The sequence below is a fragment of the Ranitomeya imitator genome, chromosome 1 (genome assembly GCF_032444005.1).
Source record: "Ranitomeya imitator isolate aRanImi1 chromosome 1, aRanImi1.pri, whole genome shotgun sequence".
Taxonomy (NCBI): domain Eukaryota; kingdom Metazoa; phylum Chordata; class Amphibia; order Anura; family Dendrobatidae; genus Ranitomeya; species Ranitomeya imitator.
Window position 1 is genome coordinate 645,482,041 of NC_091282.1, and position 26,889 is coordinate 645,508,929.

Genomic DNA, 26,889 nt, shown 5'->3' on the forward strand with positions numbered 1-26,889 from the left:
ACACTATAACATTGCCCCAGGGGGGGCATCATGTTATAGTGTAAGATCGCTGATCTGACACTTTGCTGTGCACAGTGTCAGATCAGCGATCTGACGTGCACTTTTCCTATGCTTCCCGGCACCTGCTCTGAGCAGGCGCAGTGAAGCCACCTCCTTGCAGGACCCCGAGGCTGCGGCCATCTTGGATCCGGGCCTGCAAGGAGGAGGTAAGAGACCCTCGCAGCAATGCGATCACATCGCGTTGCTGCGGGGGTCTCAGGGAAGCCCGCAGGGAGCCCCCTCCCTGAGCGATGCTTCCCTATACCGCCGGCACACTGCGATCATGTTTGACCACAGTGTGACGGGGGTTAATATGCCGGGGGCGGTCCGTGACCGCTCCTGGCACATAGTGCCGGATGTCAGCTGCGATAGGCCACACTAAGCATGGAGAACAAAGAGAAGAGAACTGTCAAAGGACTTGAGAACTAAAATTGTTGAACAATATCAACAATCTTAAGGTCACAAGTCCATCTCCAGAGATCTTTATGTTCCTTAGTCCACGGTGCATGTCATGCCGCTGCCGCGTCCCGCGCCCTGTCATGCTCACCTGTCTTCGGCGTTCCGGCGTGCCTCCTCTCCTGCGGTGTCTTCCTCTCTGCGCTCGCCCCCGGCCTCTGCTGCTCGTCGGGCGCGCACGCCAGATTCAGCATTGCGCGTGCACACCTCTAATCTTCCTGCTGTCGCTCCTTCTCGTCCTCTCTCTCATCCTGGAGGACTGTTACCCGGAAGTGCTCATTGCACTGGTATGTAAACCGCTTCCTGCCGCCCCCCTGTGCCTGATGATCATTTGTGCCTACAAGTGCTCTTGGCCGTACGCCTTTCCGTGTACTCCCAGCTTCCTGACCTCGGATCTTTTTATATCTCTGCAGCCTCACTCGCCATTCCGGTGTCTCTGCAGCCACACTCGCCATTCCGGTATCCCTGCAGCCTCACTCGCCATTCCGGTATCTCTGCAATCTCACTCGCCATTTCCTGGGTCTCTACAGTACTGTGCCGCTGCTGAGCTTCTCGCCATTCCGGTGCCTTTGCTGTCCTGTGCTTCTGTAGCCTCACTTGTCGTTCCAGAATCTCTGCAGTCCACTCGCCACTCCTGTGTCTCTGCAGTCCTCTTTTCAGTACCGTGCCTTTACAGTCCCGAGCCTCTCTAGTTCTGCTTCTCTGTGGTACTCTCGCCTATCCTGTGTCTCTTCCGCTCCTGCCAGTCTTGTACCTCCTTCTCTTCCTTTGGTCCTGTATTTCCTTTGGTCTATCCATTTCATCCTGGTCCTCCAGCCTCCGTGGCGATAGTCCCTCGTGGGCCTGCCCCTAACTCTCCCTATAGGGGGTGTTCCATCACGCCAGCTGGTCCATAAGGGGATCGTCGTCACGGTCCAGTGGGTCCACTTTTTGTTTTTCCTTGTGAATCATCACAGTGCACAACGTAATCAAGAACTGTACAACCCATTGCACTGTAGCTAATCTCTCTGGATGTGGATAATTGATGAAAGGTTGCAACGCAGAATAGTATGGATGGTGGATAAGCAGCCCCAATCAAGTTCCAAAGAAACTGAAGCTGTCCTGCAGGCTTAGGGCGCATCAGTGTCAGCGCGAACTACCCATCGACATTTGAATGAAATAAAACGCTATGACAGGAGACCCAATAGGGCCCCATTGCTGACACAGAGACATAAAAAAAGCTAGACTGCAGTTTACCAAAATGTACGTGAGTAAACCAAAATCCTTCTAGGAAAGCATCTTGTGGCCAGATGAGACCAAGAAAGAGCTTTTTGATAAAGCACATCATTCTTTTTTACCAAAAATGAAATAGTAAGGCCTACAAAGAAAAGTACACAGTACCTACAGTTAAATATGGTGGAGGTTCAAAGATGTTTTGCTGCCTCTGGCACTGGGTGCCGTGACTGTGTGCAAGGCATCATAAAATCTGAACATTACCAAAGGATTTTGGATCGCAATGCAGTGCCTAGTGTCAGAAAGCTAGATTTGCGTCCTAGGTTATGGGTCTTCCAGCAGGACAATTACCCCAAAAATACTTCAAGAAGCACCAGAAATGGATGGACACAAAGCGTTTGAGAGTTATGAATTGGCCAGCTATGGGTCTGAAACTAAATCCCATTGAACACCTGTGGAAAGATCTTAAAATTGCTGTAGGGAGACGGCAACCTTCAAGTATGAGAGATCTGGAGAAGTTTTCAAAGGAACAGTGGTCCAAAATTCTAAATTCCAGTTGAAAGGTGTAAGAAGCTTGTTGATGGTTATAGGAAGCGATTGATTGCAGTTATTTATTACAAAAAGGGTTCAACCAAATATTGAGTTGAGGGTGCCAACAATTTTATCTGGCCCATTTGTGGGGTTGTGTGTGAAATTATGTCCAATTTGCCCTTTTTTATCTGCTTTTATTGTATTGTTCCAATACACATGAAGGAAATAGACGTGTATAATAAAACGTGTAATTGCAATAATTTTACTTCATTTTCTGGAAAAATTTCTAGGATGCCAACACTTTCTGCCATACAGTTAGGGCCAGAAATATTTGGACAGTGACACAAGTTTTGTTATTTTAGCTGTTTACAAAAACATGTTCAGAAATACAATTATATATATAATATGGGCTGAAAGTGCACACTCCCAGCTGCAATATGATAGTTTCCACATCCAAATCGGAGAAAGGGTTTAGGAATCATAGCTCTGTAATGCATAGCGTCCTCTTTTTCAAGGGACCAAAAGTAATTGGACAATGGACTCTAAGGGCTGCAATTAACTCTGAAGGCGTCTCCCTCGTTAACCTGTAATCAATGAAGTAGTTAAAAGGTCAGGGGTGGATTCCAGGTGTGTGGTTTTGCATTTGGAAGCTGTTGCTGTGAGCAGACAACATGCGGTCAAAGGAACTCTCAATTGAGGTGAAGCAGAACATCCTGAGGCTGAAAAAAAAGAAAAAATCCATCAGAGAGATAGCAGACATGCTTGGAGTAGCAAAATCAACAGTTGGGTACATTCTGAGAAAAAAGGAATTGACTGGTGAGCTTGGGAACTCAAAAAGGCCTGGGCGTCCACGGATGACAACAGTGGTGGATGATCGCCGCATACTTAATTTGGTGAAGAAGAACCCGTTCACAACATCAACTGAAGTCCAGAACACTCTCAGTGAAGTAGGTGTATCTGTCTCTAAGTCAACAGTAAAGAGAAGACTCCATGACAGTAAATACAAAGGGTTCACATCTAGATGCAAACCATTCATCAATACCAAAAATAGACAGGCCAGAGTTAAATTTGCAGAAAAACACCTCAAGAAGCCAGCTCAGTTCTGGAAAAGTATTCTATGGACAGATGAGACAAAGATCAACTTGTACCAGAATGATGGGAAGAAAAAAGTTTGGAGAAGAAAGGGAACGGCACATGATCCAAGGCACACCACATCCTCTGTAAAACATGGTGGAGGCAACGTGATGGCATGGGCATGCATGGCTTTCAATGGCACTGGGTCACTTGTGTTTATTGATGACATAAGAGCAGACAAGAGTAGCCGGATGAATTCTGAAGTGTACCGGGATATACTTTAAGCCCAGATTCAGCCAAATGCTGCAAAGTTGATTGGACGGCGCTTCATAGTACAGATGGACAATGAACCCAAGCATACAGCCAAAGCTACCCAGGAGTTCATGAGTGCCAAAAAGTGGAACATTCTGCAATGGCCAAGTCAATCTCCAGATCTAAACCCAATTGAGCATGCATTTCACTTGCTCAAATCCAGACTTAAGACGGAAAGACCCACAAACAAGCAAGACCTGAAGGCTGCGGCTGTAAAGGCCTGGCAAAGCATTAAGAAGGAGGAAACCCAGCGTTTGGTGATGTCCATGGGTTCCAGACTTAAGGCAGTGATTGCCACCAAAGGATTTGCAACAAAATATTGAAAATAAAAATATTTTGTTTGGGTTATGTTTATTTGTCCAATTACTTTTGACCTCCTAAAATGTGGAGTGTTTGTAAAGAAATGTGTACAATTCCTACATTTTCTATCAGATATTTTTGTTCAACCCTTCAAATTAAACGTTACAATCTGCACTTGAATTCTGTTGTAGAGGTTTCATTTCAAATCCAATGTGGTGGCATGCAGAGCCCAACTCGCGAAAATTGTGTCACTGTCCAAATATTTCTGGCCCTAACTGTAATTGTGAATAAGCAGTAAATTGCAATTGCATCATTTTTTACAAACTCTATCCAACAATATCCATTTATGAAGAAGGGAGATAACCCTTTAACCCTTTGCTGTATCTGTGGAGATGTCCCAGTGGAGAGAACTAAGGAAGGCTGGGTGGTGCTGATGATAAACTTGGAGTAGCCAAGTAGCTAGGAAAGAAGCCAGTTCTCTGGGGATTGGTGAGGAACTGTACTGCCTGCCATACACATTAGATGGCTTTTGACCGAACGATGCTTAAACCAATTATTTTGCCAACTGCCATCTCAACCATTTATCCCGTACACAAGAGCATTTGTTTGGCTGAAGGACATGTCATTTGGCAGCTTAACATTGCACTCGGCAGTCTCAAATCGGACTTGTCCAGTGGGTATCTCTTCCGAAGATTAGTTGGCCGGCAGCCCCATACACATTAGACCATCAGCCGAATCTGTTGATATCAGAGGGTTCAGCCAACATTATTCTAATGTGTGTCGAGGCCTTAATAAAAGCCTCGTAATTCAGAGACGTGAAGTAGGTCTTGACGTTTGGGCTGTGAGATTTCATGGTGCTGTCCTGGAAAAGGGAAGCATGCTATTAAACAGTGTACAGAGCTGTGTTCCACACCGTACACTGTTTATACTGCCACAGCTGGTAACATAATAGTTGTGGGGACTCGATGTCAGAATTTTATCTCGTAGAAGTGTAAAGGAGAAGACCGGGCTGTGGATGCCAACAGAACACCGGGTCCGGAACTGCTGGGGCCAAACCTACTGTTGCAGGGCGAAGGAGATTGCAGACGGAGCAAACCCTTAACCTGGGTTGAAGGGGCGTGATGAGCCAGGGGGTATAAAAGGGTTTAGGCGGGAAAAGAACAGGGCTTCCTGCCAGAGAGAGGAGTCAGAGGGAACCGGCGCTGGGCTACAGGGAAAGATAGGCAGCATAGTAGCGATCATGGCCGGTGATCAGTGAGGACTCCCAGTTTTTGACAAGCGTACGGAGTAACGCACGCCAAGTGGAGGATTGTGGTGAATACGACTTTGCTGAGCTGCAGCATAATGGATTAGGGGCTCAGCGGGTAAGACCGGTGACTGCCCGCTGCCGCCAGAAGTGATGACAACTAGTTAGGCGGGGAAGCCAGAAGAACTCAGCACCGGCCTCAGCCAGCAACTGATCAACCATCTGACTCAGGAGAAGAAACAGACAGCGGAGTCACGCTAAGTGGAATTAATATGTAGACTGCCATTCTGAGTTACTGTTTCCCTTGTTTACCCCTTATCCTTTATTAGTTTATTTCCTGTTGCTCCCTGCAAGGAAGTTAGTCCTGTATTGATAAAAATAAGTAATTCTTAACACCTGCTCTGTGCTTCTGTCTCCCTGCATCCGTACACCTGTGTTACAGCCATAGGAACCCCCTATAGCCCAAATCACTGAAGATCTTAAGAGAACCCTGGCTAAAGTGGTTGGTAAAGGCACTTTGACCATCAATGACCAGGAGCCTATGTTGCTCTTGGTCCACATCTAGCTATCCAACTCTGTTTTTCCCACCTCCTGCACTGCTGCACCTGCACTTGCCCTGGATGTGGGATTTGCAGGAAGTATTAGATACCACAATTTTATTTTTTTCCTTTTTTAATACATGGGGTCGGAGCAGCAGGCGAGACGATGTCTACCGAAGGTTATCTCTAAATGCAGCCTTCGCACAATGATCTATTACGGGAAAGTCTGATCTCCATTGTGTGATGATGGTGTTTCTCTGCTGAGAAATTCTCTCCGGGAACAATACACAAATTCTCTGAATCTGACTTCAAAGAGGCGTTGGAATTGGTTTTTCAGCTGTTGTTTCCTAATGGCCGAAAACATAAGTGCAGATTTGTCTTTGGCGGTGCTGAGGATTATGGCCATAAACACACATCACAGTCATTTAGAATTATCGTAAGAATTACGTTAGGGATCTGCATAAGTATGAGTATAAACTCGATTTTTTTTTTGCAGTGTAATTCCTATAATAGCTCCACTTGGCTCCAAGGAATTTGCATTGCTTCCAAAACAAAGAAAATGCTGGTATTGACCACAGGTCCCGATTGACAGCCATCCACTCTTTATCCGGTGCTGTCTAGAAAGCTAAGTTCTGATTGGTTGAAAAGGGAAAAGAAGTGGTGCAGTTATATACTGTATATATCCAGTATACTAGCTGAAGAGCCCGGCATTATCTGGGCATAGTAAATATCTGTGGGTTAGTTATAGCACCTCACTTCTCTCATTTTCTCCCTCACACCTCTTATTTTCCCCCTCACTTCCTCTCATTCCCCCTCACTCCTCTCATTCCCCCCTAATACTTGTCATTTTGACTTCACTTCTGTCATTTTCTGATCACTCCACTATTTTCCCTCACTCCTCTCATTTTGCACTCACACCTTTTCATTTTCACCTCACACCACTCATTTTCACTTCACACCTCTCATTTGCACCTCACACCTCTCATTTTCCCCTCAGTATATACATGTTTGTCATCTCCCTTATACAGTATATAGTATACACCTGTATGTCAACTCCTGTATATAGTATATACCTGTATGTCATCTCCCCTGTATATAGTATATACCTGTATGTAATCTCCCCTGTAAATAGTATATACCTGCTGTATGTCATCTCCTCCTGTATATTGTATATACCTATGTGTCATCTCCTCCTGTATATAGTATATACCTGTATGTCATCTCTTCTGTATATAGTATATACCTGTATGTCATCTCCTATATATAGTATATACATGTAAGTCATCTCCTGTGTTAGTATATACCTGTATGTCATCTCCCCTGTATATAGTATATACCTGCTGTATGTCATCTCCTCCTGTATATACCTATGTGTCATCTCCTCTTTTATATATTATATACCTGTATGTCATCTCCAGTATATAGTATATACCTGTATGTCATCTCCTCCTGCATATACCTATGTGTCATCTCCTCTTTTATATAGTATATGCCTGTATGTCATCTCCTCCTGTGTATAGTATATACGTGTGTCATCTCCTCCTGTATATAGTATAAACCTGTAATTTATCTCCTCCTGTATATACTATATACCTGTATGTCATCTCCTCCTGTATATAGCATATACCTGTATGTCATCTCCTCCTGTACATAGTATGTACCTGTGTCATCTGCTCCTGTATATAGTATATACCTGTGTGTCATCTCCCCTGTATATAGTATGTACCTGTATGTCATCTCCTCCTGTATTAGACCTCGTTCACACGTTATTTGGTCAGTATTTTTACCTCAGTATTTGTAAGCTAAATTGGCAGCCTGATAAATCCCAAGCCAACAGGAAGCCCTCCCCCCAGGCAGTATATATTAGCTCACACATACACATTATAGACAGGTCATGTGACTGACAGCTGCCGTATTTCCTATATGGTACATTTGTTGCTCTTGTAGTTTGTCTGCTTATTAATCAGCTTTTTATTTTTGAAGGATAATACCAGATTTGTGTGTGTTTTAGGGCGAGTTTCATGTGTCAAGTTGTGTGTGTTGAGTTGCGTCTGGCGACATGCATGTAGCGACTTTTGTGAGATGAGTTTTGTGTGGCGACACGCGTGTAGCAACTTTTTGTGTGTCGAGTTGCATGTGACAGGTTTTTGTAGCAAGTTGTGTGCAGCAAGTTTTGCGCATGGCGAGTTTTGCGCATGGCGAGTTTTATATGTGGTGCGTTTTGAGTATGTGCAAGTTTTGTGTGAGGCAACTTTTGCATGTGTTGCAACTTTTGTGCAAGTGGCAATTTTTCCGCGTGTGCAAGTTTTACGTGTGGCGAGTTTTCCATGAGGTGAGTTTTGCACGTGTGGCGAGTTTTGCGTGAGCCTAGTTTTGCGTGAGCCTAGTTTTGCATGAGCCTAGTTTTGCATGTGGCGAGTTTTGCGCGTGGTGAGTTTTGAGTGGCGACTTTTGTGTTTCGACTTTTATGTGGCGAGGTTGGTGTATGTGTGGTGAAATGTGTGCTGAGGGTGATATGTGTTCAAGCACGTGGTAGTGTGTGGCGCATTTTGTTTGTGTGTTCATATCCCTGTGTGTGGTGAGTATCCCATGTCGGGGCCCCACCTTAGCAACTGTACGGTATATACTCTTTGGCGCCATCGCTCTCATTCTTTAAGTCCCCTTTGTTCATATCTGGCAGCTGTCAATTTGCCTCCAACACTTTTCCTTTCACTTTTTTCCCATTATGTAGATAGGGGCAAAATTATTTGGTGAATTGGAACGCGCGGGGTTAAAATTTCGCCTCACAACATAGACTATGACGCTCTCGGGGTCCAGATGTGTGACTGTGCAAAATTTTGCAGCTGTAGCTGCGACAGTTCAGATGCCAATCCCGGACATACACACCACACACATTCAGCTTTATATATTAGATTAGGGAGTATTTGTAAAGAAGTCATGTGTTTAGAAGAGGCGGTATGCATAAAAGGGATGAGATAGAACTACTCGACCATGGAGATTTTCATCTTCCATCCTGTCTTTGAAAACATCAAAGAAATGTCATGCTTTTACAAAGGGGTAAAATAATATTCTCCTCTAGAAGCCAATAATGGTGGCTTTTGATACAGCACACTGGCATTGAGTGCTATCAACAGTTACACCCAAATTATCAGCATTGAATATCATCTGCTGCCTATTTAGCAGGGTTTCTCTGGATCACACGGGACTGATAAGACATTCTGTAATGTATCTACAAAATCAGAGCTTCATGTCATCTATGGTTTAAGGTTTAAGCATAATAATAACAGACGCAGATTCTGAGAGCAGTAACTGTAAGAGCTGTGAGACTATGGAACTCTCTGCCGTATGATGTTGTAATGAGTGATTCATTACTTAAATTTAAGAGGGGACTGGATACCTTTCTGGAAAAGTATAATGTTACAGGGTATATACACTAGATTCCTTGATAGGGCGTTGATCCAGGGAACTAGTCTGATTGCCGTATGTGGAGTCGGGAAGGAATTTTTTTCCCCAAAGTGGAGCTTACTTTTTGCCACATGGTTTTTTTTTGCCTTCCTCTGGATCAACATGTTAGGGCATGTTAGGTTAGGCTATGGGTTGAACTAGATGGACTTAAAGTCTTCCTTCAACCTTAATAACTGTGTTACTATGCTCCAAAACAAAACTGCTTATAATCCTTTGAGTATTTAATGGGTGCCTGACAGCACAAAATGACTGTTCCAACCAAGAATAGGTGCTTGCTTGATACACCCTCGTAGCGGCCAAACAGTTATTTTCCATCAATCTCCGCCCTCCTCTTCATTGATTGACAGCTCTACCTTTAAAATAGCCAGAGGAGTGCAAAGCTAGATGGAAAAAAGTAGGTGGCTAGTGTTTGGCCATGCCATGAGTGCACTGAGAACATGTGCTTGGTTTGAATACTGTGTCCAGTTTTGGGCACCACATTTAAAAAAAGAGACATCAGCAAACTGGAGCATGTTCAGAGAAGAGTGACCAGAATGGTGACCAATCTGCAAACCATGTCCTATGAGGAACAGTTACAGGATCTGGGAATGTTTAGCTTGCAAAAAAGAAGACTGTGAGGAGACTTAATAGCTGTCTACAACTATCTCAAGGGCTGTCACATTGTAGAAGCATTATCTTTATTCTCATTTGCACAAGGGAAGACTAGAAGCAATGGGATGAAGCTGAATGGGAGGAGACACAGATTAGATATTAGAAAAAACTTTTTTACAGGGTGATCAATGAGTGGAACAGGCTGCCATGAGAGGTGGTGAGTTCTCCTTCCATGGAAGTCTTCAAACAGAGGCTGGACAGACATCTGTTTGGGATGATTTAGTGAATCCTGCTTTGAGTAGGGGGTTGGACCATCAATTCGGAGCTTTGGATAAAATTGCACTTACCCCATGCCGGCATCAGCAAGAGAAGGAGCACCACCATCCCCTGATATATTCTGCCGCGATCCTCTCTCCTCAAGTGTCCTAGAAAGAAAAAAAAATCTTCTTTCTTATCATAAAAAGCAGGAAAAGCTCCAAAGTTTCCTGCATGGCTGATGTCCAAATCTAACCCTCCAGGGATGTGACAAGTTCTCACCAGCTTCTATGGAATGGGAAATGTCTTCCACCCAACTCCGCTTCATAATATTCATTCTACAAATAGAAGCTTTTTCCACAGGACAATTAGACTTTTAAGTGTCATTTTGGCTTTTGTCACACTGGTATGTATAATATGCACCTAGGGAATGGCATGGGATAATGAAGGAAGATTGTTAAAGGGGTTGTCCAACACCAATTTTTTTTTCTTAGGTATAGATGGTGTCACGTTGCTGCAATGCAGGTAGGTGCAGACTCCACTAGATGGCAGTAGAGTGGAAGCAGGACTGCACCTATACAGAGCTGGCCTGCAGTGCAGCAGTGAGGCTGCCACCGGTGGCAGCAGAAAGTCAAACAATCCAGGGTCAAATCCTAGAATGTAGTGCAGTACCAAACGAGTTATCAAACTCACAGTCAGAGACAAGCCAGGGAGTCACTAACAGTCAGGAGCGGATAAGCCAAAAGACAGAAGCAGGTCAGGATACAAGCCAAGTCAAAACCAGGGAGTCAGCCCACTAACGGGAAACATGGAGTTAAGTCGGGAATAGGGGAAAACAGAGACACGGGTTCAGACAGCAACACAGCAGTACAAATCAGAGCAATCAGAGTCAGCTACAGCAACACTAGGTAAAAACTATAACTGACATCGCCTGCAGGAAGCAGCAGTAATAAATAGCCAACCTGAACCTAGACAGAGGCTGAGAAAGGTTAACTCTTGACATGACCAGTCCAGGAAAAAGGGAAAACAGGACTCAAAACCCGGTCTGGATCATGACAGATGGTTTTAAAATAATAATCTCCGATTCTTGGCTTCCAGTGCAGGTCACTCCATAGATATCCTCTACTTGCCACAGCTAAACAAACCTACTTCTCATCTCTCATATCCTCCCTCTCTCACAACCCTAAACAGTTATTCAACACCTTCAATTCTCTCCTCCGTCCCCCAGCACCTCCTCCCTCCCCACTTATCTCTGCTGAAGACTTTGCCTCATTTTTCAAGCAGAAGATTGATAGCATTAGAGACAGTTTTGGTCAACAACCCCCAGAGCTCTTCCTCCCGATTTCACAGCCCTCCACCTCCAAAACCAACTTCTCCACCATTACAGAAGATCAACTCTCCACTCTACTCTCAAGATCACATCTCACCACCTGTGCACTTGACCCACTCCCATCCCACCTCATCCCAAACCTCACCACAATCTTCATCCCAACCCTAACCCATCTCTTCAACTTATCTCTAACAACTGGTGTTTTCCCCTCAAGCTTTAAACATGCCTCCATCACACCTATCCTCAAAAAGCCCTCTCTTGACCCATCCTCTGTATCTAGCTATCGCCCTATATCACTTCTCCCCTATGCCTCCAAACTACTGGAACAACACGTTTACCTTGAACTGTCCTCCCATCTCTCTTCCTGCTCCCTCTTTGACCGCCTACAATCTGGCTTCCGGTCACACCATTCCACCGAAACTGCCCTAACTAAAGTCACCAATGACCTCTTAACCGCCAAGAGCAAGCGACACTACTCTGTCCTCCTCCTCCTCGACCTGTCGGCTGCCTTTGACACAGTGGACCATTCCCTATTATTACAAACCCTCTCATCCCTTGGCATCGCAGACTTGGCCCTATCCTGGATCTCATCATACCTAACAGACCGGACATTCAGCGTCTCCCACTCACACACCACCTCCTCACCTCGCCCTCTATCTGTCGGAGTCCCACAAGGTTCAGTCCTTGGGCCCTTGCTCTTCTCCATTTACACCTTTGGCCTGGGACAGCTCATAGAATCTCATGGCTTTCAGTATCATCTCTATGCTGACGACACACAGATCTACATCTCTGGACCAGATATCACCTCCCTTCTAACCAGAATCCCTCAATGTCTGTCCACTATTTCATCCTTCTTCTCCGCTAGATTTTTGAAACTTAACATGGACAAAACAGAATTCATCATCTTTCCCCCATCTCACGCGACCCCCCTAACGAACCTATCAATTACAGTAAATGGCTGCCCACTCTCCCCAGTCCCACAAGCTCGCTGCCTCGGGGTAATCCTTGACGCTGATCTCTCCTTCAAACCACATATCCAAGCCCTTTCCACTTCCTGCCGACTGCAACTCAAAAATATTTCACGAATCCGTTCATTCCTCAACCATGAATCTGCAAAAACCCTAGTCCATGCCCTCATCATCTCTCGCCTTGACTACTGCAACCTCCTGCTCTGTGGCCTCCCCGCTAACACTCTCGCACCCCTCCAATCTATTCTAAACTCTGCTGCCCGACTAATCCACCTGTCCCCCCGCTATTCCCCGGCCTCTCCCCTCTGTCAATCCCTTCACTGGCTCCCCATTGCCCAGAGACTCCACTACAAAACCCTAACCATGACGTACAAAGCCATCCACAACCTGTCTCCTCCATACATCTGTGACCTCGTCTCCCGGTACTTACCTACCCGCAACCTCCGATCCTCACAAGATCTCCTACTCTACTCCCCTCTTATCTCCTCTTCCCACAATCGTATACAAGATTTCTCTCGCGTATCACCCCTACTCTGGAACCCTCTACCACAACACATCAGACTCTCGCCTACCATCGAAACCTTCAAAAAGAACCTGAAGACCCACCTCTTCAGACAAGCCTACAACCTGCAGCTACCACCGATCGACCAAACCGCTGCATGACCATCTCTACCCTCACCTACTGTATTCTCACCCATCCCTTGTAGATTGTGAGCCCTCGCGGGCAGGGTCCTCATTCCTCCTGTACCAGTTATGACTTGTATTGTTTAAGCTTATTGTACTTGTTTTCATTATGTATACCCCTCCTCACATGTAAAGCGCCATGGAATAAATGGCGCTATAACAATAAATAATAATAATAATAATTACTCCATAGATATCCTCTGCTCCATTCAGAATTCATAGACTGCTGCTCCATATTATTGACTGCAGGTGAATATAATAATGCATCATCATAGAAACATCTAATCAAGTGCTCTTCTGGTAACCTGACCACTTCAGACAATTACAAGCAGCAATGTCCTGTGACCTCCGAACGGAGCAGACTTCACTTCTGGAGCTTGCACAGACCTTTGGATTGGCCGTACACTTACATCCTCCTACGGAACATGGGCCTGACATATGGGCTGAGAAATAGGCCTTTAAATGGTTTTGCTTTGGACCCTGTTTCTCACTTGGCGTTTGAGGCAGTGTGGGAATGGAGGCTCTTCTTCCACTCTTTTGGCTTCTTCTTCTTTAAGCCTATTTGTTTGTCAAACCAATTGTTCCAATTCTGCAGAGTTGACATCTATAGTCCCAGTAAATGGGAGGATTGCTTCTGGCAGCCCTTTTGGTGGGTCTTCATATTCCTGTAGCCCAGACCTTCTGGCTTTCCAGCTCCACATTTAGAGCTTACAGATTGTTTCCATTTTACTTGCTTCAGCAAGCTTTAAAGTGGATCTATCACCTCCTGGAAAACTACTGACTTTGCTCATTCTTCTTCACAATGGTAGTACTCTCTCGTAGGTAGGTTGGTCTCTCTTACGTGGAACAAACTACATCAAAAGTTGTATTAACTGAGGGTTCCTACTCCTCTGTGGCCAATAATGCAGCCTTGTGGTAGTACAGCACATGTATCTAGTGTTACTCACCCCTACTTCTAGTTAGTTACTATGCAGGTACTTTTCCTCCTTTTGCTGTTCTACTCAGTATGTTCATTTCTCACCTCTACTGGTAGAAAACGGTAAACTTTTATGGTGTGTGCAACACTATTGGGTCGTGGATGCGTGTATGGTGGTTACCCCCATTCAGCCATGTGACCCAGCTGTGTCACAAGCAACACAGTCCACTCATTTTTTAAAGGACACAGATCCTAACTAAATAATCTCTCAAACCTCATCACTCCATGATGTATTTTCTCACAATATCGCAAAATGGAGCAGAGGACAATTGCTATAAAAAAAAAATCAGTAATAAAAATATTTGTCAATTTTTTCTCTTATTTTTCTACCGACCAAGCAGAATATGGGACTGTGAGATTTTACTTTTTTTTCACCTGAAATTTATAGAATGTTTGCTTCACTTCAGTGGTTTGACAAAAGAAAAAAAAAGTTTCCGTTTACAGAATTTTAGCTGAGCGATGCACTTTAAAGCATTACCTCTGTAGACTTGTTCGAGGCGACTTCTGAAGCATGTCTGTCTTGTTGTGCGTGGTATTTTGTATGTGTTTTTACCATTTTGGTAAGTTTTGATTTTCTATAATCTACTGCTGTTGTGTCTTTTTAGCTTAGGGTTCCCTGTGTATATGTACTTGGAGTTGGGGTTTGTGAATATTTTGGATACTCCATGCAGCGCAATCTACCCTTTAATATTATTTGTATGGTGGTGTTATGTACACATTGTACATTACTGCTGTGAGATTACTTATGCAGGGCACGGTTAGATCCTACGAGTCACTATTGACCCTTAACGAGTCTTGCAATATACGGTAACTTAGGATAAAAGCCAAATCAGAATCTCAATTTGCAGACAAGGTGTTTCGGAGTGTTGCCCCCTCGATAGTGACTTGTAGGATCGCTGCTTCCAACAGGTGGTGCTAAGTCCTCTTCTTCTCTTAAGAGGCAATTTGCATATCAGATTTAAGCATTTTTAATAGGTTTGTTGGTAAATCCCTATATGAACCATATCCCAATGTGAGCATACAGCCTGTTTGGATCCCATGTCGATGGAGGTCTGTTTCAGTCATGCATAGAAATTTGGGACCTCTGTTCTTGAAAACGGCGGGGGGGGCCCAACAATCAGACTACCAGCGATCACATATTTATCATCCTTTCGGTGGGTCTGACTTGATGTCTGTTTTTCTTGAAGGTGACTCCAATCTATGTGGAGATACGAAGACCTGGAATGGGACCCTTGGAAAATCTTTGGTTCTATATAAATTACAAAGCAACCCAGATTATGAAAAACTGTACCTGAGGAGCACAAATTACACATCAAAGAAGATGGTACTGGAACACAATTTAAAGACCCTCAAAGAAAATGACCAAAATAATTCCCACAGTAGATACCAGTTTAATACAAAAGATTTATCTGTTGTGATCCAGACATTACAGAAGGAGGATGAGAGCGATTACGAGCTCACGTTGCAAAAGACAAACAAATATGAGGACATTTGTCACTTTGAGGTGAAAGTCTATGGTGAGTCCTATCCTCCTTATCTTATCTAATAAGATGTGGCGAGGCTGAGAAAGATGGGTGCATGGCGATGACAAATTTGAATGTTTCCTACTTAAAGGAAAGTCATCAGTAGTATTGGGACTTCTAAACCACCGAGGAGTTTACTGGTCCAAAGATGTCAATGTCAAAAAGCTGGCATTAGGTAGTAAATTAATTTATGTCACTGGTGAGACTCCAGTACGTGCAGATAGAGCCAAGGACAGTACAACTTTCTTCATGGCACATGTGTAGCAAGGTGAGGTGTACAGCCTTCTTCATCTGTGAAACACGCATGTATCCAGTGCATACTCCTACCGATGGTGTAAGTGGATGCAACTGAATCTAAGGAACAGACAATTAGGTGCATGGCATGTGCAAGGAAGAGGTTGAGACCCATCAAATCCTAAGAATGTGCCCTTTATCACTCCCCAGAGCCCTGGCGGACAAAATCAAATGACCTGCAATGGGACTGTGGGCACAAAGTTGTCTGATGCCATCCACACTCTTTGTATGCACACATACTTTTTTGAGAAGTTTTGGGCGCAAAAACAGAGTGGAAACTCTCTAAATCATCATAAAAAATGCAAAACTTCTAAAAAACTTGCCATTTCTGCTCAGTTTCTGCTTTGAAAACTCTGCAAAAAAGACTCTGTGTGCACATAGACACAGAACAGAAACTCTCCAAATCATCCTCAAAATCTTAGCGTTTTGGCTTAGTTTCCTCTACAAAAATGTAGCAAAAAAACTTGTATACTCTTAAATCAAGTTCACAAGAGTGTGTGAATTCTGTGCTCTCATTCAGATTGTGAACAGGTACACACCATAAGCAGTCCTGAAGGGCTATCCCAATTTTTCAGGTACTATCCTAGAATATAGACCAGATGCCCTATTGAGTCTGTTGCCGTACACCGCTCTGTGCGTTTCGAGCTGTGCTTCAATCTGCGAGAGCTTCAGATCCATGTTTTGAGCAATCTGTGGGGGTCTTGGAATCTGGACCCTATTGATCAGCAGCCTTTTGCAGCCCATATATCAAATCTGTTTGGAAATGATAGCCACCAGTGATGGTTGAGCGTGCTCGGCACTGCTCAATATTCGATGGAGCATCGGGGTGCTCTTTTGTGTGTTGAGGAGTGCTGAGTATTGTGTGGTGTTCTAGTGCTCGGTCATATGAATTATCTGAGCCAGGTAGTGAAAGATAGAGAATTTTACTGTTCACCGGAAAAATGCTTGAATCTCCCATTCAGCTCCATTATGTTCGCTTCTCGATTCGAGCACATCCGAGCATCCGACGCGCAATTCGGGCACTCAAGCATTTCAGTTCTCACCCTAACCTTTAAATATCCATTTACTCCCAACTCTAATGTTGGCAAGTATACACTATGTGTACATACACAATTAAAAGTCGCATTGTCGCTTTGGCAAAACATATGAGATGATCACTGTTGCGAATTAGTCCTTGTGTTGTCTATGTGTAATCTGATGTGCACAGACTGAAATTATGCTGGTCTAAACTGACTCTTAAAGTTTCTGTTGGGTACAGCGATTCATGATAGAGCCTAAAATTGTCCGAATAGATCTGACACCTTTATTCTTACTGTCCTGCTGCAGGTAACTGATTTTTACTATGGATGGCAGGTAGGGAAAACTTTGTAAAAGAGGAGAATATTGCAAAATCTAAAATAAAATTATTTACTGTTTACTTAATATAGTATTACATTTTATTGGAACAGAACAGATCTCCAATTTGACAGTGAGTGTAACGGAGGATTCCCAGAATAACACCTGTAGGGTCACCATGACGTGTCTGATGCACACCGGGACCAACGTGACGTTCAGCTGGATGAGAGATGATAAGCTCCTGAGTCATGATGACAGCACATTAGAGATCAGCATCACCAATGAGAACGCTAACAGCACCTTCCGGTGCACCGCCAAAAATATTGTAAGCGAGGAGTCAAGCGAGCATAAATTATCATCTGTGTGCAATCCAGATCAGGGTAAGACCCAGTGAAAATATGCATAAGGCGGAAAAAATTATCACATTGGAGTTATTACAGACGCTGTGTAAAAATAATTACAGCAGCACAGAGTGTTTTAGGTGTCACAATATTGGTGTGGACAGTGGAGGTGTTCAAATATTTGGAGGAATAAATATATATTTCTTGTCATTTCTAGGAATCTTTGGAAAAAAATATATAGTATATAGTATATATATATATATATATATATATATTTGTACGGGTGATAGAAAGTGACTTTGAAAAACATATGTATATGTTGGGGTGATGATAAAAAGTGGCTATTAGGAACATATGTATATGTACACGTGATAGAAAGTGGCTATGAGCAACATATGTATATGTAAGGGTGATAGAAAGTGGCTATGAGGAACATATGTATAGGTAGGGGTGAAAGAAAGTGGCTTTGAGGAACATATGTATTTGTAGGAATGATAAAAAGTGGCTATGGGAAACAATTATATATGTAGGAATGATATAAACTGGCTATGAGGAACATATGTATATGTAGGGGTGATAGAAAATGGCCATGAGAAACAATTATATATGTAGGGGTGATAGAACGTGATCAAGAGGAACATATGTATAAGTAGAAAATGGTAGGAGTGATAGAAAGTGGCTTTGAGGAACATATGTATTTGTAGGAATGATAAAAACGTGGCTATGAGAAACAATTATATATGTAGGGATGATAGAAACTGGCTATGAGGAACATATGTATATGTAGGGGTGATAGAAAGTGGCCACGAGACACAATTATATATGTAGGGGTGATAGAACGTGATCAAGATGGGGCTGGATGGAGGCCCCCCATGACTGCGTTGTCATGGGAGGGGTTTTTCCATATTGCTTTTTGAAACACCGTGAGGGGATTGGCTGTAGGGGAATGGGGGAGGAGTTTGGGGGCTGGAGTCGGGCAACAAGGGGGGGAAAGTGCGGGAAAATTGCCATTCACAAGGAGAAGACGGCAGGAAAAGACCACCCACCCTCCCTCTTTTTCAGGGATATTTACAGTAGTAGTGTTTTGATGGTCGTTTAACCATTCTTAAGGGACGGGTGATGTTGTTTGTTTTATATTTCTCATGATATTGTTCATTGTCACAGTAGCAAGTGGGGCGGGCGGCGGGGTTCTTGGAGTTGGTGATGTTTTATTGGAGGAAGGTCAATTGGATGGGGGTGGGTCTGGCTTGTGGTTGCGGGGATTGGCCTTGGGAGCTTTGGGGTTTTTTGGTCTGCCCTGAAAAGGGTTACATGGTGCCCTCGAGCTGGTGGTCACGGCGGAGGGTAAAAAAGTATTGGTTAAAAAAGTTTGGGGGCATTTTTTGCCTATATATATGATACAAGATCTTTTAGCTCCAGGAACCCTCCCCCTCAAGTTTTCAGATATTTTTGTTATAATTATAATAATTAATTGTTGTTTGTTAATAAACTGGCTGCTGTGGCCAAAATTATCCAAAGAATTTAATGTGTTATGTCTTTATTGCATAATTAGCGTTAAGTGGGGGGGTGGCGGATTTTTGTTTGGCTACAAGTGGCTAGTTTGGGGGGTATGTTGGGGAGAAAAATCCCAAATGGGCTATACGCGGTCATGAGGAACATATGCATAAGTAGAAAATGATAGGAGTGATAGAAAGTGGCTACAAGGAACATACAGTGGGGCAAAAAAGTATTTAGTCAGTCAGCAATAGTGCAAGTTCCACCACTTAAAAAGATGAGAGGCGTCTGTAATTTACATCATAGGTAGACCTCAAATATGGGAGACAAACTGAGAAAACAAAATCCAGAAAATCACATTGTCTGTTTTTTTAACATTTTATTTGCATATTATGGTGGAAAATAAGTATTTGGTCAGAAACAAAATTTCATTTCAATACTTTGTAATATATCCTTTGTTGGCAATGACAGAGGTCAAACGTTTTCTGTAAGTCTTCACAAGGTTGCCACACACTGTTGTTGGTATGTTGGCCCATTCCTCCATGCAGATCTCCTCTAGAGTAGTGATGTTTTTGGCTTTTTGCTTGGCAACACGGACTTTCAACTCCCTCCAAAGGTTTTCTATAGGGTTGAAATCTGGAGAGTGGCTAGGCCACTCCAGGACCTTGAAATGCTTCTTACGAAGCCACTCCTTCGTTGCCCTGGCGGTGTGCTTTGGATCATTGTCATGTTGAAAGACCCAGCCAAGTTTCATCTTCAATGCCCTTGCTGATGGAAGGAGGTTTGCACTCAAAATCTCACGATACATGGCCCCATTCATTCTTTCATGTACCCGGATCAGTCGTCCTGGCCCCTTTGCAGAGAAACAGCCCCAAAGCATGATGTTTCCACCACCATGCTTTACAGTAGGTATGGTGTTTGATGGATGCAACTCAGTATTCTTTTTCCTCCAAACACGACAAGTTGTGTTTCTACCAAACAGTTCCAGTTTGGTTTCATCAGACCATAGGACATTCTCCCAAAACTCCTCTGGATCATCCAAATGCTCTCTAGCAAACTTCAGACGGGCCTGGACATGTACTGGCTAAAGCAGTGGGACACGTCTGGCACTGCAGGATCTGAGTCCATGGTGGCGTAGTGTGTTACTTATGGTAGGCCTTGTTACATTGGTCCCAGCTCTCTGCAGTTCATTCACTAGGTCCCCCCGCGTGGTTCTGGGATTTTTGCTCACCGTTCTTGTGATCATTCTTACCCCACGGGGTGGGATTTTGCGTGGAGCCCCAGATCGAGGGAGATTATCAGTGGTCTTATATGTCTTCCATTTTCTAATTATTGCTCCCACTGTTGATTTTTTCACTCCAAGCTGGTTGGCTATTGCAGATTCAGTCTTCCCAGCCTGGTGCAGGGTTACAATTTTGTTTCTGGTGTCCTTTGACAGCTGTTTGGTCTTCACCATAGTGGAGTTTGGAGTCAGACTGTTTGAGGGTGTGCACAGGTGTCTTTTTATACTGATAACAAGTTTAAACAGGTGCCATTACTACAGGTAATGAGTGGAGGAAAGAGGAGACTCTTAAAGAAGAAGTTACAGGTCTGTGAGAGCCTGAAATCTTGATTGTTTGTTTCTGACCAAATACTTATTTTCCACCATAATATGCAAATAAAATGTTAAAAAAACAGACAATGTGATTTTCTGGATTTTTTTTTCTCAGTTTGTCTCCCATAGTTGAGGTCTACCTGTGATGTAAATTACAGACGCCTCTCATCTTTTTAAGTGGTGGAACTTGCACTATTGCTGACTGACTAAATACTTTTTTGCCCCACTGTATGTATATGTAGCAGTGATAGAAAGTGGCTATGAGAAGCAATTGTGTATGTAGGGATGAAAGAAAGTAGCTATGATGAACATTTATATATGTAGGGGTGATAGAAAGTGACTATGAGGAACATATATATATGTAGGGATGATATAATGTGGCTATGAGGAACATATATATATAAGTAGGGGTGATAGAAAGTGGCTATGAGGAACATATATCGCTCAGGATGTCCTATGACTTGAAGAAAGCTTTCTCTTTTGGGAGAATCCCTTTAAAGAGATCAGTGCTCATAAAAGGTGCCGCTAATAATGCTTTTTGTCTTCTTTTTTTCCCCTGTAGGTACCAGACATGGCCTAATTCTTTACATTTTGGTTCCAACATTGATCGGTGTTATTATAGTAATTGTGGTGCTAATTTTGATAACAAAAAAATGCAACAGGGGTAAGTGGGACACAGCTCTTCTCCACCTATCATTTCTATTCTCATATGGCTGAGTGAAAATATTTTAAATATCAAAATATCTTATTGACAATATGTCCACATAGCATTCATATGAATACTATTAGTATACTACTACTCCTATGCCTACTATTAGTATACCTACTACCCCCTATACCCACTACTCCTATGCCTACTATTAGTATACCTACTACCCCCTATACCTACTACTCCTATGCCTACTATTAATATACCTACTCCTCCTATACCTACTACTCCTATGCCTACTATTAATATACCTACTCCTCCTATACCTACTACTCCTATGCCTACTATTAGTATACCTACTACCCCCTATACCCACTATTCCTATGCCTACTATTAATATACCTACTCCTCCTATACCTACTACTCCTATGCCTACTATTAGTATACCTACTACCCCCTATACCCACTACTCCTATGCCTACTATTAATATACCTACTCCTCCTATACCTACTACTCCTATGCCTACTATTAATATACCTACTCCTCCTATACCTACTACTCCTATGCCTACTATTAGTATACCTACTACCCCCTATACCCACTATTCCTATGCCTACTATTAATATACCTACTCCTCCTATACCTACTACTCCTATGCCTACTATTAGTATACCTACTACCCCCTATACCCACTACTCCTATGCCTACTATTAATATACCTACTCCTCCTATACCTACTACTCCTATGCCTACTATTAATATACCTACTCCTCCTATACCTACTACTCCTATGCCTACTATTAGTATACCTACTACTCCTATGCCTACCATTAGTATACCTACTACTCCTATGCCTACTATTAGTATACCTACTACTCCTATGCCTACTATTAGTATCCCTACTACTCCTATGCCTACTATTAGTATACCTACTACTCCTATGCCTACTATTAGTATACCTACTACTCCAATGCCTACTATTAGTATACCTACTACTCCTATGGCTATTATTAGTATACCTACTACTCCTATGCCTACTATTAGTATACTTACTACTCCTATGCATACTATTAGTATACCTAATTCTCCGATGCTGACTGTTACTATACCTACACCTCCTATGCCTACTACTAGTATACCTACTACTCCTATGCCTACTATTCGTATACCTACTACTCCTATGCCTACTATTAGTATACCTAATCCTCCGATGCTGACTGTTACTATACCTACACATCCTATGCCTACTATTAGTATACTTTCTATTCCTATGCATACTATTAGTATACCTAATCCTCCTAAGCTGACTGTTACTATACCTATTCCTCCTATGCCTACTCTTAGTATACCTACTACTTCTATGCCTACTAATAGTATACCTACTACTCCTATGCCTATACCTACTACTCCTATGGCTACTATTAGTATACCTACTACTCCTATGGCTACTATTAGTATACCTACTACTCGAATGCCTACTATTAGTATACCTACTACTCCTATGCCTACTATTACTATACCTACTCCTCCTATGCCTACTACTAGTATACCTACTACTCCTATACCTACTATTCGTATACCTACTACTCCTATGCCTACAATTAGTATACCTACTACTCCTATGGCTACTATTAGTATCTACTACTCCTATGCCTACAATTAGTATACCTACTACTCCTATGGCTACTATTAGTATACCTACTACTCCTATGCCTACTATTAGTATACCTACTACTCCTATGGCTACTATTAGTATACCTACTACTCGAATGCCTACTATTACTATACCTACTACTTCTACGCCTACTACTAGTATACCTACTACTCTCCCTATACCTACTACTCCTATGCATACTATTTGTATACCTAATCCTCCTATGCCTACTACTAGTATACCTGCTACTCTTATGCCTACTATTAATATACCTACTAATCCTATGCCTACTATTAGTATACCTACTACTCCTATGGCTACTATTAGCATGCCTACTACTCCTATGTCTACTATTACTATACCTACTTCTCCTATGCCTACTACTAGTATACCTACTACTCCTATACCTACTATTCGTATACCTACTACTCCTATGCCTACAATTAGTATACCTACTACTCCTATGGCTACTATTAGTATCTACTACTCCTATGCCTACAATTAGTATACCTACTACTCCTATGGCTACTATTAGTATACCTACTACTCCTATGCCTACTATTAGTATACCTACTACTCCTATGGCTACTATTAGTATACCTACTACTCGAATGCCTACTATTACTATACCTACTACTTCTACGCCTACTACTAGTATACCTACTACTCTCCCTATACCTACTACTCCTATGCATACTATTTGTATACCTAATCCTCCTATGCCTACTACTAGTATACCTGCTACTCTTATGCCTACTATTAATATACCTACTAATCCTATGCCTACTATTAGTATACCTACTACTCCTATGGCTACTATTAGCATGCCTACTACTCCTATGTCTACTATTACTATACCTACTTCTCCTATGCCTACTACTAGTATACCTACTACTATTAACATACCTACTACTCCTATGGCTACTATTAGTACACCTACTACTCCTATGCCTACTATTAGTATACCTACTACTCCTATGGCTACTATTAGTACACCTACTACTCCTATGCCTACTATTAGTATACCTACTACTCCTATGGCTACTATTAGTATACCTACTATTCCTATGGCTACTATTAGTACACCTACTACTCCTATGCCTACTATTAGCATATACCTACTACTCCTATGCCTACTACTAGTATACCTACTACTCCTATGCTTACTATTAATATACTAATATTTGAAGGGAAAAAGGGAGACACAAAGCGCAAATAGAGTCTTATCTCACAAAAAGAATGGAGGAATCACCAAGAAAATCGCTCACCTGGTGAAGCTGAAAGCAGGCATGTAAAGATTTCGGCTGCCGCAGATCCACAAGCCGGTCACCGACCATATGAAGCAGTATACTATAGGATGTGTGGATGTGTGGATTAAATCCGCGCTGCCGCAATAATGATGAGGTTCCAGTTGATAGCAGACTTAAAACAGTGGTTTATTCAACACATTTCAGGGCTCTTATGGCCCCTTCTTCAGGAATTACCACATACAACATAGAAGGACAATGTGCTAACAATGTTTAAGTATATGTCAGATTCAAAAAATGGCGCCAAACAATCAAATGACGTCTAATGTCAAAGTTCATGGAAAACAGACGATTAACAAATCCTTATACCAGGGAAATTCTCATATAATCAATCATATTACTACGTTAATTCCCTGAAAAAGAAGAATAGATTCGTAATTAACATAGTAATCATATAATCAATCATATATATATCAACCCCTTCACCCAGAAGCCTGTTTTCAACTTCCTGACCAGGCTATTTTTTTTTTAATTCTGACCACTGTCACTTTATGAGGTCATACCGTAACTCTGAAACGCTTCAACGGGTTCTGGTGATTCTGAGACTGTTTTCTCGTGACATATTGTACTTTATAATAGTGGTAAAATTTCTTCGATTTGACTTGCGTTTATTTGTGAAAAAAATGGAAATTTGGCGAAAATGTTGCAATTTTTTAAATTTTTGTTTTTATGCCCTTAAAATAGAGTCATATCATACAAAATAGTTAATAAATAACATTACCCACATGTCTGCTTTACATTATCACAATTTTGGAAACATAATTTTTTTGTTAGGAAGTTATAAGGGTTAAAAATTGACCAGCGATTCCTCATTTTTACAACAAAATTTGCATAACCATTTTTTTTAGGGACCACCTCACACCTCATATGCCTAATATTAGTATACCAACTACTCCTATGCCTACTATTAGTATACCTACTACTCCTATGCTTACTATTAATATACCTATTACTCCTATTGCTACTATTAGTATACCTACTACTCCTATTATTATTATTATTATTTATTGTTATAGCACCATTTATTCCATGGCGCTTTACATGTGAGGAGGGGTGTGTTAGGTCTCGAGTTCCCGCTTCTGCACAGGGGGAATCTCAAGCCATCTCCGCTGCGGTCTCCCATTCTTATCCAGCCGCAGTGGAGTCTGCTCAGCAGGGACGTCGGTCCCAGCGTCTTGCTCAGTCTCACTCTGTACAGAGAGCTACTGCTGCTTCTTCAGCTTCTGCCATTAAAGCCAGTGCTGGTCAGCAGCGAGCGGACTTCTCTGGGACGAAGTCCTTGTCTGCACACACTGAGCATGCCCAGGGCAAGATCTCCCGTTGGAGATCGAGGGTCATGTGCTCAGGCCCTGCAGCACATTCCATTGGTCCTCTTGGCAGGTCTTGGAAGGGCAAAGTTTCTGTGGCCACTTCCTGTGCTGCAACTATATAAACTGCGCATGACCGCACGGCCATGCGCTAGTGTACATTTGCATACGTGTGTTTGTTGTGAGTGCAAGTCGTCCTTGGATACCCCTTCCCTATTGAATGTCTGTTCGCGGAAGGTGTATGGTTGCTATCTAGCGCCCGACTTATCCTACAGCACGTATCACACATTACAGCGTCCAGTTGCTGTGACCGCCAGTACGGCGCCATGCACTTCCTCTGTGCTTTCCTTACCAAAGCCTGGGTGGTTAGTGGCGCTCGTCAGTGCGGCACCGCATGCACTCTTGTGCCCTAATATTGTTATTTAGCTTCTTTACACACCCAGTTGCGGTGTTGTGCCAGCAAGGGTCTAATCGGACTTCAATCCTGGTTGGGGTTGAGTTCGCTGACTACTTGCTCGCGCTCTATGTGCGGTACCGCGATCCTGTGACGCAACAGGATCGCTTCCTTCACGCTGGGTGAAGTTTAACCCACATGTGTATATTTATGAGTACCGCCATATAGTCCGTCGTTACTTGGCAGCAGGTTCCATCTCTGCACGGTGGACCCCGGGCTGCGAACGCACCATACTCTATCTGTCTTATTATTTGGTGCGTTCCGCTAGCCCTAACATTACACTAGCGCCAGGGTCTGGCTAGTAATGACGGACAAACAGCAATCCTTGCGGTATATCCAGCAGCTGGAGGGTAGGTTGGCGGCTCTTGAGAGCGCAACCTCAGCTGTGGATGTTACCGCAGTTGCTGTACAGGCTGCTAGCGTGGCTGCAGCAACCCTGTCCATTGCCACCCCTGCTCCGACATTTTCTCGCCTCCCGCTGCCAGAAAAATTTTCTGGTGATAGCAAATTTTGTAGGGGATTTGTGAGTCAGTGCTCTATTCACCTCGAGCTCCTGGCTGCACGTTTTCCCACAGAGCGGGCTAAGGTGGGATTTATAGTGTCTCTCTTGTCGGACAGGGCGTTGTAATGGGCTACGCCGCTGTGGGAGCGTGGCGATCATGTGGTGCAGAGTGCTTCGCTGTTTCTGAGCACTCTGAAACAGGTCTTTTTAGGACCTCAAATCACCCATGATACTGCGCTCCAACTGCTGGCATTAACTCAGGGTGAGTCCTTGGTCAGTCATTTTGCCGTCCAATTCCGCACTTTAGCTTCTGAGCTGGATTGGTCGGATAAAGCTCTTATCCCCATATTTTGGAGGGGCCTGACTGACCACGTTAAGGACGCTCTGGCCACTAGGGAGATTCCTGCCACACTGGAGGAGTTAATAACTGTCTCCACTCGAATTGACCTCCGTTTT

The 26,889-nt window shown here is 43.1% G+C and overlaps 2 protein-coding genes across 2 annotated transcripts in view; one reads left to right on the top strand and one right to left on the bottom strand.

Annotated features, from left to right (window-relative positions):
• Positions 1 to 10,190, bottom strand: part of LOC138638615 (SLAM family member 9-like) — a 46,856-nt gene extending 36,666 nt beyond the window's left edge. The window contains exon 1 of the mRNA XM_069728068.1: positions 10,113 to 10,190. Within this exon, the coding sequence (XP_069584169.1) occupies positions 10,113 to 10,149 (37 nt within the window). The 5' untranslated portion in view covers positions 10,150 to 10,190. The remainder of the gene's footprint in view (positions 1 to 10,112) is intronic.
• A 4,262-nt stretch (positions 10,191 to 14,452) lies between these two features.
• The window catches only part of LOC138657992 (signaling lymphocytic activation molecule-like), a 42,290-nt gene continuing 29,853 nt past the window's right edge, over positions 14,453 to 26,889 (top strand). Inside the window, exons 1-4 of the mRNA XM_069745575.1 lie at positions 14,453 to 14,538; positions 15,166 to 15,495; positions 17,244 to 17,510; positions 21,122 to 21,223. Coding sequence (XP_069601676.1) covers positions 14,490 to 14,538; positions 15,166 to 15,495; positions 17,244 to 17,510; positions 21,122 to 21,223 — 748 coding nt within the window. The 5' untranslated portion in view covers positions 14,453 to 14,489. The remainder of the gene's footprint in view (positions 14,539 to 15,165; positions 15,496 to 17,243; positions 17,511 to 21,121; positions 21,224 to 26,889) is intronic.